At 46.3% G+C, this 13,135-nt stretch overlaps 1 protein-coding gene across 5 annotated transcripts in view; it reads right to left on the reverse strand.

Moving 5' to 3' along the window:
• Nucleotides 1-13,135, reverse strand: part of MAP4K5 (mitogen-activated protein kinase kinase kinase kinase 5) — a 97,079-nt gene that overhangs the window by 17,457 nt on the left and 66,487 nt on the right. For 3 of the 5 annotated variants that reach the window (XR_004000412.1, XM_030562829.1, XM_030562832.1), the window contains exons 17-27: nt 12,842-12,886; nt 11,816-11,858; nt 10,949-11,159; nt 10,092-10,189; nt 9,913-9,954; nt 9,429-9,513; nt 9,260-9,339; nt 7,340-7,400; nt 5,671-5,673; nt 5,472-5,586; nt 5,257-5,315 (exon numbers count right to left, since the gene is read on the reverse strand). Coding sequence is in view for 4 of the 5 variants with exons in the window: in XM_030562829.1 (XP_030418689.1) it covers nt 5,257-5,315; nt 5,472-5,586; nt 5,671-5,673; nt 7,340-7,400; nt 9,260-9,339; nt 9,429-9,513; nt 9,913-9,954; nt 10,092-10,189; nt 10,949-11,159; nt 11,816-11,858; nt 12,842-12,886 (842 nt within the window). In the remaining variant the exon portion in view is untranslated. The remainder of the gene's footprint in view (nt 1-5,256; nt 5,316-5,471; nt 5,587-5,670; nt 5,674-7,339; nt 7,401-9,259; nt 9,340-9,428; nt 9,514-9,912; nt 9,955-10,091; nt 10,190-10,948; nt 11,160-11,815; nt 11,859-12,841; nt 12,887-13,135) is intronic. The other 2 variants (XM_030562831.1, XM_030562830.1) reach the window with 2 other exon arrangements.

Raw genomic sequence — 13,135 nt, forward strand, 5'->3', positions numbered from 1 at the left:
TTGCGGTCGGAAGGGTCTGCGCTGCGTCTCCGGCGTGTGCATCCGGAGGGAGCGCATAATGACCCGATTGTCTTTAAGACTTTTCAGTCTGGGGTCTGTCTTTTCTGAGAACAGGCCCTGGCCTTCGAACGGGAGGTCCTGTATGGTGTATTGGAGCTCCGGTGGAAGGCCAGAAACCTGAAGCCAGGAGATGCGGCGCATCGTTACCCCCGAGGCGAGGGTACGGGCAGCCGAGTCTGCAGCGTCCAAAGAGGCCTGTAACGAGGTTCGTGCAACCTTCTTGCCCTCGTCAAGAATCGCCGCGAATTCTTGACGAGCCTCCTGTGGCAGCAGCTCTTTAAACTTGTCCGCTGCCACCCATGAGTTAAAAGCGTAGCGGCTAAGAAGGGCTTGCTGATTTGAAACCCTGAGCTGGAGGGCCCCAGCCGAATAGACCTTGCGGCCGAGGAGGTCCATACGCCTGGCCTCCTTGGATTTGGGGGCTGGGGCTTCTTGTCCGTGGCGCTCCCTCTCGTTCACCGACTGCACCACCAGGGAACATGGCGTCGGGTGAACGTGGAGGTACTCATAGCCCTTGGAGGGGGCCATGTACTTCCTTTCGACGCCCCTCGCTGTAGGGGGGATGGAGGCCGGTGACTGCCAGATTGTATTGGCGTTGGCCTGGATTGTCCTAATGAAGGGTAGGGCGACCCTGGTGGGAGCATCAGAGGAGAGGATGCTGACGACGGGGTCCTCGATCTCAGAGACCTCCTCGGCTTGCAGGCTCAGATTCTGTGCTACTCGCCTAAGGAGGTCCTGGTGTGCCCTGAGATCTAGCGGAGGAGGGCTATTGGAGGAAGTGCCAGCCACCGCTTCGTCAGGAGAGGAGGATGAGGAGACTCCTGGCAAGAAAGTGTCCAGCGGGGGGTCCGCCTCAGCCCTCGCCTCTGGCTCAGGAGCAAGACCAGGGTCTTGCTGCTTCGATCCTTCCTCTCCATCCGGGGAGGGAGGGGGGCGAGACAACGACGCCTCCGGCACCCTGTGCTCCGCCGTTGGAGGCCTAGGAGGAAGCTGTTGGGGGCCCTGGGCTTGATGGTACGCCCAGGGTGTCCAAAACCCCCACTGCTGCGGACCCTGGTCCTGTTGCGGAGGGTCCTGGAATAGAGCCGCTTGTCTGTCGGTGCCCAGCGCATATATGCTGTCCGCTTGTGATGACACCGACGGCTGTCTAGAAGGCCATGGTGGGGCCGACCGCGGCTGGTAAGAGTCTCCGCGGTCCGGCACCGAAGATGTTCTCGGTGCCGGGGATCGGTACCGGGAGTCATACCGGCGCCGGGATCGGGACCGAGTTCTGTCTCGGTGCCGGGATCTGGACCGGTACCGGCCGCTGCTTCGGTGCCGGGATCGGGACCGGGACCTGCCACCGATGCGGTGCCGGGAGGTCGACCGGGACCGGGACCTGCCACCAGCTCGGTGCCGGGAGGTCGACCGGTGCGCTGACCGACAGCGAGACTGGCTCCTAGAGTCACGATGCCGCTATCGGCGGCTGGAACCAGACCGTGACCGTCTGGAGGTCGATCGGTGCCGCGAGTACGACCGGTACCGCTGAGGGGAGCGGTGCCGGGACTCCGAGTGGCGTCTGGATCTCGAGCGACCGTGGCGTCGGGACCTCGATCGCGAGCGTGAGTCCCGAGACGGCGCCGTCATCATGGGCTTGCCCCTGGAAGATACCCGCACCGGAGGTACCAGGGGTGGCGGCTGAGTAGACTCAGTCAGGGCAATGAGGTCCCGTGCCGAGGCGAAGGTCTCTGGAATGGATGGGACCAACAGCTCAACCCCAGATCTTATGGGGGAGCTCGGCGGTACCCGACTCGACGGACCCACCGGGCCCGGAGTCGACGGTGCCGGAAGCGCCGCGGCAGATGTCGATGCCGGGAGTTCCATTCGAGTCTGCCCGGCTGGAGTTGCAGACTTCGAAGGTCTTGTTTCTGCACCCGGTGCCGGGGAAGGTTGGTGCCGGGGAGTCCTTCCAGTGCCGGTGCGATCCGGTGCCGGCGTAGAGATCACGGCCTGCGAAGCTGCCAGGTCAAGTGCTGCTTCCATTAGGAGAGTCCTGAGTCTCTGGTCTCTCTCCTTCTTTGTTCTGGGCTTAAAAGCCTTGCAAATGCGGCACTTGTCCGACCTGTGCAATTCCTCCAGGCACTTTAGACACGCGTCGTGGGGGTCGCTGGTTGGCATAGGCTTTTTACAGGCCGCACATTGCTTAAAGCCCGGCGAACCAGGCATGAGCCCGGTGCCGGGTGCCGGGAAGGGCTACAGCCCAGACCGGCTAACAACTATGTACAATATTATCTACACTACAAACTAATTAACTAACTATACTTAACCACTAACTAACAACGGTAGTAACAATGGTAGTAACAAGGAGAGCTAGGGACGTGGAGGACAGCAATGCCGCGCTCCACAGTTCCAACGACTGACACGGCAGTAAGAAGGAACTGAGGAGCGGGTGGGCCGGCAGGGGTATATATTGAGCGCCATGGCGGCGCCACTCTAGGGGGCGACCTGCCGGCCCACTGGAGTTGCTAGGGTAAAAAAGTTTCCGACGAGCGCGCACACCTAACTGGAATGGATGTGAGCAATCACTCGAAGAAGAACCTCGCGACGCCCTGAGGGGTCCCGACCCCAGTTTGAGAACCCCTGAGATAGTGTAACCCACACACCTCCTGGGTGTGGTGTTTTGTCCCATCTAGCAGCACCAAGACCACTTATAGAGAGAGATAAAATGAGTCTGCTCTGCAGCCTTAGCTAACAGCCAGCTGGCTTTTAGCTCACGATGTAGAGCAGGGATCAGCAATCTTTAGCACCCGCCCATCAGGGTAAGCCCCTGGCGGGCCGGGCTGGTCTGTTTATCTGCTGCGTCCGCAGGTTCGGCCGATTGCAGCTCCCATTGGCAGCGGATTGCCATCCCAGGCCAGTGGGGGCTGCGGAAAGGGTGGCCCCCATTGGCCTAGGACGGCGAACCGTGGCCAGTGGGAGCTGCAATAGGCCAAACCTGCAGATGCAGCAGGTAAACAAACCGGCCCGGCCCACCAGGGGCTTATCCTGACGGGCGGGTGCCAAAGATTGCCGATCCCTGTTGTAAGGCTCATGCACTGAGATCCCAGGTTCGATCCCACCCGCTGATGACCAGGGTCTGTCGGTGTTACAAGTGGGGGCTCATCCGCGATTTCAACTGGGAAGCATCTGAAGCCCGGGATGCACTTCCTCAGCTAGGGGACGTGTGTAACCCACACACCTTCTGGGGGTGTTGTCCTGTCTCATCTAGTGGCACCGAGACTACTTAGAGAGAGAGAGAGAAAATGAGTCTGCTCTGCAGCCTTAGCGAAGAGCCAGTTGGCTTTTTGCTCGTGCTGTCGAGGCTCACGCGCTAAGCTCCAGAGATCCCCAGTTCGATCCTGCCCGCCGACAACAGGGGTCTGCTGGCATTACACTAGGTATTACAGCAGAACCCTGTTTATCTGATCTAAATGGGATCAGGGCCAGATCGGATAATCAAAAATCCAGATATTCCAGAGAATGGGAACATGCAAGATGGCAGCGCCATCTAGCGTCCACAGGAGAGATCACTCGCTTCTGGCCCTGGACTCGTTAGGTTAATGTGGAGAGCAGGATACAGGAGGGTCAGATAAATGGGGTGCCGCTATATTAATATTTGTTTTCTAGATGACTCTCCTCTTCCTGCTGCTAAGTAATTGTCCAAGGAAATAGCCTTCAAGTACAATCAGAGTATGCATGTGGGTTTTAAAGCACTTTCAAATAATGGCTCTTAAACCAGAAACTTTGCTCTCAGGGTAAAAATCTAATCCCGCAGGAGCCCTTGGAGAAGCAGGGAGAGAGCAATGAATGTTCACAACACACATTCTCAGATAGCTGCTGAGAGGGGCACTCAAACTCAGTCATATTTGGGTTCAATGGCCACAACATGTCACCTTGAGTCAGCCAGTTACTGTGAGATCAGGCTGCCTGCAAACACCGGATTTCCCCAGTCCGCCTGGACATGTACAGGTGCGTTTGGCTTGTCACCTTGGCTTTAGCCACATTGTAAAGCTAAGTTCCCCCCAAATACATTTTAAAACACTGCTTCCCCAGAAAGGGAAGAGGGTGCCAATCAGTAGGTGAAATCAATCCCTAGCAGGCAGTATCAATCTGAGGAAGATCAGACCCATAGTTTGAACTCCACATGTCTGCATGAGGGAGGCAACATTTTAAGACAACAACATTTTTACAATTCTTAAGTTCCACTGATTTTCCATGACACAAGCTCATAAGTGCACAAGACCCTTTGGAAAAATTTACTCCAAGATTAAAAAATGTGTGTGTGTGTTTACACAGCACACACCAGGGTTGTAAGCTTGCATGTCAGATACAGCTCAAAGTGATTTTTAATCTGCTGAACTACACCTCCCCCCACCGCATACACCTACAGATAATAACTGGTCCTTTACCATCATGTTTGCTAGTTTTCCATCTTCAGCCTATGGTGCCCTCTACACCACAACCGTACCCTGAATGTGCCACCCTCCTAGGGTCAGAGGATATTTCAATTTCATGACCAGTCTTTGGCCTCTTTAGTGAGGCATAACAAGAAGTGTCAGTCTGTGACAGTGCTTACTGACAGGGACACTTGTCCACTTGGAACTGGACTGAGACCGACCACCACATTTTTTGATATAGGCCTCTGCCCAACCCACAGGTAGTAGTGACCGTGGGGACTGATCTGGGCCACACTGACTGGTGATTTGAGGTGAAATACTGGCCCCACTGAAATCAACAGCAAAACTTCTCTTGACTGCACTGGGGACAGTATTTCACATGTGGTAAGGTAAAGCTAGATTTTCAAGGTACATTTTAAGGGGTTCAGAGGATGATGCATGCTTACGGGCACTGGACGAGAAAGCTGATGGTAGAAGAACAGCAGGAAGAAAAAGAAGATCTTGGATGGATGCTGTTGTATTCTGGGTGGATCAAAAGAACTATTCATCCACCAAGAGATTAGCAGAGGATTGTACCGAATGGACCACCAGGTTGCAAACTTCCAGTCATGAGAAGTCACGTAAGAAGGTAAAGCTCAGTAATTCATTACCAATCTCCTGAGTTATCCAGCACCCACATTTTTATTATGTTTATGATGATTAAAAATAAATCTGAGTGGAAACCACTCTGTTCCAGCAATAAAAACCAAGGACAAGAAATCAGTAAACAGTAATCACTCACCTATGCAGCATTTGTGGCATCCTTTTGTATCAGGAATCTTTGTTGTTAAGGCAAACTTCCTAGAATAACAGAGTAACAACACACATCAGTGACCAATACTGAAGGCCTTTTATGTTACTGATTCATACAGACATACATCAGAAGCATAAAGGATAAAGTAGTTTAGAATGTGTTCATTTTTCAGAATTGTCTAGAAAATAAAGATATTTTTGTACCTTGGCAATATTTTGTCAGGGAACCTATGAGTCTGCATATGAGCAGCAAATCCTGTTTTTTTGGCTTGTTCAAACAAAGCTATTAGGTTATGTGAGTAGAGCTGGAACGTTTTTCCTGTAAGACAGAAAATTGATTTGTATCGTACATACGCACATCAGACAGACGCAATTCATGGTAAAAATACATAGTGGTAATTACCTTCTAAAAGGCGATCCAAAAGCATGTCAAAAATAGAAGCCAAGCCAAAATGTAAAGAAACAAATCATGATTAAAATGACAGCACATTGAGTGGGGACATAATTCCACTATTACAGTTAAGGTTTAATAAGAACATTTAAGAAAATGTGTAAAACAAATGCACACACTAAATTCTAGTGTTGTTCTTTGATACCACATCAAGGCACTGATGTGACTGTATCAGGCCACTACACCTTCATTAAACTGATATAAATATATTTAAATATAAATTATTAATATTGAAATAGAAAATTGATATTGAGCTATGTACAGATACCTGCAATCACTCAAACACAATGCATATAGCTAAACAATCTTGAAAAAAACTTTTATGGCCTATATAAGCACCCTTCCGTGCCTGGCAGTGGAAGCATTAATTCACATGGGGAACAAATATTTAATAATGGGCTCTTCAATCTAGCAGAGAAAGGTATAACATGATCCAATGGCTGGAAGCTGAAGCTAGACAAATTTAGACTGGAAATAAGGCGCACATTTTTAACAGTGAAGGTAATTAACCACTGGAACAATTTACTAAGGGTCATGGTGGATTCTGTGTCACTGACAATTTTAAAAACAAGATGGGATGTTTTCCTAAAAGATCTGCTCTAGGAATTCTTTTGGGGAAGTGCTATGAACTCTGTCACAAAGGAGGTCAGACTAGATGATCAGAGTGGTCCTCTCTGGCCCTTGGAACCTATGTGCCACCAGCCTTCAGGAAACTCATCCTGGACTATCTTCATATTATCACGTGACTTGAATTACACACAGAATCCTATGTCTAAAGGCCTGATCCTGCAATCCGTCTGCACTCAAAATTAAGATCCACCTTGGGCTGCTGCTTTGGATGCAGAATTCTCTTTTGTCAGGACAGGAGGGAAAACCCCTTGTTTCAAATCATCTACAGTCAGGACAGATATAATAGATAAGAATGACAAATTCATTATTTACATGCACACATTAACATACGTCATTCCTCCTTAACTAAGGACTTTTCCTGTCCTCAATCATACCTATTTTCTGAGTCAGTGGGATGTATGCTGAAGATAACTGGCAAGTTCAGAGCCATTAAAGATGGCACCAAACTGCAATGCACCAGGGGAATGATTAGACATTGCAGCTCAATTCTTAGAATCCCTTTCCACCCCTCCCCAATAGAGCTGAATGTTGGCTTGATAGTTATTTTAATAGCAGAACACTGCCCTGAACTTGGAACTGCAATGTCAGAGGCCAAAAGCAGAAAAAATTCAATATCTTTCTCCCGCTCAAACTGGGCCCTTGGAATTACTCAGAAAAAGACTTGTATCGTGTGGTCTAATCATCAAACTCCTAACCTTTCAGGGAAGAAACAATGGGAGGCCTCAGATGCATTTAACCTAGTGTTTACAAATTTGATTTTATAAGCTTCCAGCCTTACAATCTATGAAAATTTCTTGTGTAAAGCACGTTCAAAGTAAAACTTCCTTTATGGAAAAGGAAAACAGAAATACAGGAAACAGCACGATTCTCTTATTCAGTATAATGTTGCTGATCTACATGGCGCACATAGGAAAATATCCTTTAACAAGTGAATGCTTTGTCTACTTTCCCATTATTTATAGTCGCTTTTTTTTATTTAACAGATACATACCTGACAACGACATTAAAGTATTATTGATAACATACAGCCAGGTACACTTTCGGGGAAATAACTAAAGGAAGAAGCAGAAGATATTTCCATGTAACAGAGAGAAACTGAATTAAAAAAGAAATATATACGGGTTAATAATGCAAGGTCCCCTGATCCATTTCCTCAGGCCCTGTTCATGCCCTGATAATTGCCTCTTGATGAAGTTTTATGATGACGCTGACATTCTCCATGTCAGGTTCATTCTTCTGTATCCCAGCTGTACTCCCTCCCCTTTCTTTCTAAAACAGTTTCCCCCATCGTTACACCACCAGCACCCAATGAGGCGCTTCCATCTTTAATTCTCCACCTTTAAAGTGGTGGATTCAGAGATCTCACTTCCACTACCTGCCTCTATTCTTGTAGCTCACCTCCACAATTCCATGTTTCTGTTCATTCTCAGTTCCTTCTCCAATACCTACTTGGTCTTACCTTCCCCTGTGCTTTCAAGCATGTTCTGGAAGAAACTAACCCAAGAAAACCTTCTCTCTTGTGACTGTATCAACTTCAAGTTCCTCATTCTTACCATGAGATCTATCCTATCTCATAGAACTGGAAGGGACCCTGAAGGGTTATCGAGTCCAGCAGCCTGCCTTCACAAGCAGGACCAAGTACTGATTTTGCCCCAGATCCCTAAGTGGCCCCCTCATGGATTGAAATCACAACCCTGGGTTTAGCAGGCCAATGCTCAAACCACTGAGCTATCACATTCTTCTGCTTGCCCAGCGCCCTCAGATCATCTGGCCAGGTTGCCACTTTGTCTTTCACTCACACTTCGCTTTGTGTCTTCTATCATGTTGCGCCCATGGAACAGCCTCTCTTTTCCGATATGCTGAATACTCTCTCTACTGTACCTCCTTCTGACCCACCCAGTGCTAGGATCCTGCCCATGCGCTCCTCCTCAGAGCCCCACGTTCTCCTTTTCCTCTAATATCAGCTTGTGTTGTGTTTTGTGTCTCTGGGGCAGAGACTGGGTCCTTGCTAGCTTTGGAAAGTGCTGTACAACCGTACAGCTCTGTATGACAACAGCACTAGCACTATCTAGACCAACTCTACTCCAGTCAGAGGCTTCTTACCTTTTCCTCCCTCTTTGGGCAGTAACAGTAGCAAAGCATAAAAATACCTTACAGTAAGTCTGGCAAAAACTGTCTCCCTCTGAAGGCTACCCCCCAGTAGATAACTTCAGATAGGCCTCATAGGGGGCCTGAACGTATAACTCCATGAGGCCCAGTGTGAGGGTACAGCAAATCAAAGAAATAAAAAGGACTATTAAAAACAACCAGGAAGGAAGATGTTAAGTCAGAGGTGACGAGTGAACTAAGGACTTTGCGCAAGCAATGGGGTGCTTAGCGACAGTAAGCAGTGGGCCAAAGCCAAAGCACAAAAGGAGATGGGGTTTGCAAGGAGAGAGGCAGGCAAGCAGGGGAGAAGCAACAAGGAGATTAGAGGAGGAGCAGCTGGCCAGCCCATAAATATTTACCAGCTGCATTTGTGCTAGCTGGACTAACCAGCAGCGGGGCTGCAACTGCCTACGGGTCATGCACAGTGGAGGAGAGGTGTGCCATCTAGTGGAATCAAGATGGAGAAGGAAGAGGCAGGCTGGGTAGCAAAGGAGAGGAGCAGGCCAGAGCAGGAGGATGCAGAGCCAGTTCTGAGAGAGCTCCATGCTATCCTTTGATTTGAGCATCTCATCAACAGTGTCAAAAATATTGCCCTGAAAGTCAGGGCTTTCTACTGTTAGGACTAATGGGATTTGACTTGATGTGGCCCTGCTTACAGAACAAAGCAGAGCATCTCTATCCACCCCCACTAAAAATTACACAGTTTTGGTGTTTTGTAGTATCGGTCAATTATATTCTGCCTGAACAAGACATTGATAATTACCTGTTCCATTGTTGCTTCATGAAGTTCATTCAGATTCAACGTATAAATACCATCTTCAGTTCCAAAGATAATATACTGATCTAAAAAAAGGAGAGAAATTGGCTTAATCCAGAAGTGCAATACTGATTTTGTAGCAGGATTTAAAATACAAAGGGTAAAGCTAGCCTACCTTTAGTATCAGGATGTATCCATGATGTTGCACAGTTAATCTTCAAAGGGCAACCATCAAAAACTTTTGAAAAACATGCTCCCATCTAAAAGCAACCCAAATTTAAACCGGAAACAACTTTGCAATGTAAACAGTTTATTATTAGACATCTATTTAATTAAATGTCAGACACACAAACACATTAGTGTTCTTTTCTTCAATCACACAAACCTATTTTAATATCCCTTGATGCAAAAAAGCCCTTCATCTTCCCCAAGAACACAACAATACATCCTATGAAACATCTCTGTTTGGCTGAATTTCTACAGAACACCATAGATACAAATCCGGAACAACATGAAAGCTTTTTAGTGGCAGTTACGCTGACAGCAACACTAAATTCTTTTGGTAATAAACTAATTGCTAACAGTATAAAGGCAAAGTAAGCAGAGGGATGAATAAAACTGTGCTCCCAGTTACTCCTATTTTAAATGAGATTTCTTACCAGCACCTTTGGCGTCGGCGGTAGACCATTGATGGCTGGCTTCTGTGGGGAAAGAGATGAATTGTCAAATGATTCACACTAGCTTAAAATTCTACACCGGACATTCATGTGCGTGTAATCTATACAAATGAAGTCATGTCACTGACCAATATTTAACAGCCACAGTACCAAATACTTACTGGAAAGTCTCTTTTGTCTTTTTTACGTGGCAGCTGGGGGACCTGTCCAGAACCTTCTGCATTTTCCTCAATGAGTTTCAGCATACTATCCCCATTTCCTAAAACAAATCCCACATGCATTTTAATGCATATCTGATAACCAAATTAAGTACAAATAATTTTGCTGCCTACATGCCTCGTTCTCTTCTCTGCAACATATATAATTAACCCTAAAGAAGAGGGAGGCACAGTTCTGAAGTTACCATACATTGATCTCAGCCAGCTGAACCTTTTCAGAGGGAGTTGCGGAAAAGGAGTCAGTCCAGCTGCCCAGTGGCTAGGGCTCTTAACTATCAAGAGACGCCTGTGTTTGTTGTCATTGCAACCCGCTCAGACCAGCGGGCCAACGTAGGGATGGTACTGATTGGCTGCAAGAGAGATTCAATTCAGCATCCTTGTGCCAGCAGGAAGTTCCCTGACCTAGGCCTTTAGGATATGAACCTCCAGGGCATAGAGAAAGCCCAGCACACGAGAAGGAAAGTCACACTTCAGGAACTACTTCTATTACAATAATGTTTTGCTTAGAATCAAGTTGGCTCCAAAACATATTTCTTTTTATGGGAAACAAGTCACTTGCTGAAAATGTAATTTAGCGAGACAAGGTGCATGAGGTAATATCTTTTATTGGACCAACTTCTCTTGGCAGAAGGTACAAGCTCCAAGCTACAGGCACCTGAAGAGTAACTCAAAAGCTTGTATCTTCCATCAACAGAAGTTGGTCCAGTAAAAGATATTACCTCACTCACCATGTCTCTCTCATGTCCTGGGACCGACACAGTTACAACAATACTGCAAACAATATAAATTAGGTTATTTACCCAAGTCACTGTATCTAGCTGTAAGCAGTCCAGGGCTGCTGAGGCTGCTAGTCATACCAATGGGGGACGGCTCAGCTTGAGAACCACAAGTTGGAATACTCTGTCTCCTATGAGCTGGCAGCGCTCTACTCTGTGAATCTGGAAAGTGTTTTATTGTCTGAGACTTCTCATCATCTGCAAGGCTTTCCTCAGGGTAATTGTTTATCCTTGGCTGTAATAAATAAAATAGGTTGGGCTTTATAAAATAAAGGTTCATAGATTCAGACTTTAATGCCAGAAAGGAACATTCTGATAATCATAACCTGCACACTGCAGGCCACAGACCCTCACCCATCCACTCCTGTAATCGACTCCTAACTTCTGGCTGAGTTACTGAAGTCCTCAAGTCATGGTTTAAAGACTTATGATGATTTTTTGGAGGCATAAAATTATTACATGCTAGCTTTTACGTAGAAAATGTATCACCATTCTAACAAACACTGACAGCAGGATAATCTATTATCAGAATTATTCTTTTCTTGATAGATTTTGAAAAATAATGACATAGTGGCAGAAAGAATAATGGTCAACAGGACATATCACACATATACCACATCCTTTCAAAAGGGAAACTACCTAAAAACCACTTTTACAAAAATATATAGGGCCCAGCGACACCCAGTATAATCACAAAGTTTAACAGGACAGCACAGGGTGTAAGTCACTGCAAAATATGGCCCATCATGTGAAGTCCAATAGCTATGTTTCCCTCCAACTGATAGTAAATGAGCTTTTGAACTTACGAGCAATTAGAAAGCATCAGATTGAAGTATTTCATAGAGTGTCCTTTATCAGTAAACCTTTCTTTAAAATACAGCAGAAACTTACCTTAGGAGGTAGTGGTGGTGGCCCTGCTCGCTTTAGGGTTGACCTAAAACAGAAAGGTGCAGTAGCATCTTGGTTATATATACAAGCACAAAACACACAGATAGTTTTGGCTGAAAATATGAAATCTGTGGAAATAAGATGAGCTATGTGCATAGAATAGATTGTCTTTTCATAGCTTGACACAAACGGGTTAAAGCAGACGGACAATAAAAGGAGGATCAGAAAAACAGGTTAATATTTGTTAGTGGTTTTTTTACTTAAATTATGTTCTGTCATAACGCAATGTTAGAGACAATTGTGCAGTGAAGATGACTTGAAATTAGTGGGATTAAACAGATGTTAAGGCAGCTATTCCTGTGGGGTGATTATCCCCACTCCCTTAATTCTAACTCTCTTGGTTACTCAAGAAAATCCCTCTTGACAATGAAAGTGCTACAGTGCTGGATCAGCCAGTAGGTTAAGACACAGAGCAGAGTCCTCCCAAATTCCTTGAAGTGACAAAAGAAACCGACAGTTGTCTTCTAATAATCATCCGAACACCTACTGAATGTTTGGTTCAAACCACAAAAAACCCACAGCTATCGGACATGGCTTGCAGTTTTTGCTCAAGAATGATTAAGAACTGGAATAGTAGGAGTGTCGTAGGGCAGAGGGAGGTGCATTGGCAGAGGTCTTGTACATCAACTGTCTGTAGTAGGCCCAGCTCATCATAGTAATATTATCCTCTCATTCTCAACATGCAAAATCCCCTTTAAAAAAAAATCTGAAGCATCCTTGCACACCGCATAATATTTTATTGAAGGAGGGAAGAGAAGAGGGGATAGTTCTATTTATTCAGGGCTTTCATATGTTCTCTTGATGCTTGTATACACAGTGAAGGGTGCATTACATTTATGAGTGCCACTAGCCCCTCACTGTCATGTGGGATAAATATAACATTTTCAGAAAAGGGATTTTGGCAGAACCTTAACCACTTAAAGAAAGAGCTAGAGAGAATACAACTGAAAATGAAGGAGGTTCACTCACTCTTCAACATCTTCACTGCCATCGCCAAATTTTGTGAACGGTCCCCTAGGTAAAATGTTCATAAAAATAAGAAGCCCACTCTTAAGTTGTATGAAGATCAATGCAGTCAAAATCTGATTACTGATGCACTTCACTTTGACATTATAGTATCTATCAGCCCATCACAAACACAAAAGTACCTTGCTCTTATTATGTTGAGTTTTTTTTTTCCTTCCCATTTTGCACTTCCTTTCCCCCTAAACTAAGGAATAGTTATTTATGTTCTCTTATGCTTGGGTATCATAAACTAATCTC

Source organism: Gopherus evgoodei, chromosome 4, assembly GCF_007399415.2.
Source record: "Gopherus evgoodei ecotype Sinaloan lineage chromosome 4, rGopEvg1_v1.p, whole genome shotgun sequence".
Lineage (NCBI taxonomy): Eukaryota > Metazoa > Chordata > Testudines > Testudinidae > Gopherus > Gopherus evgoodei.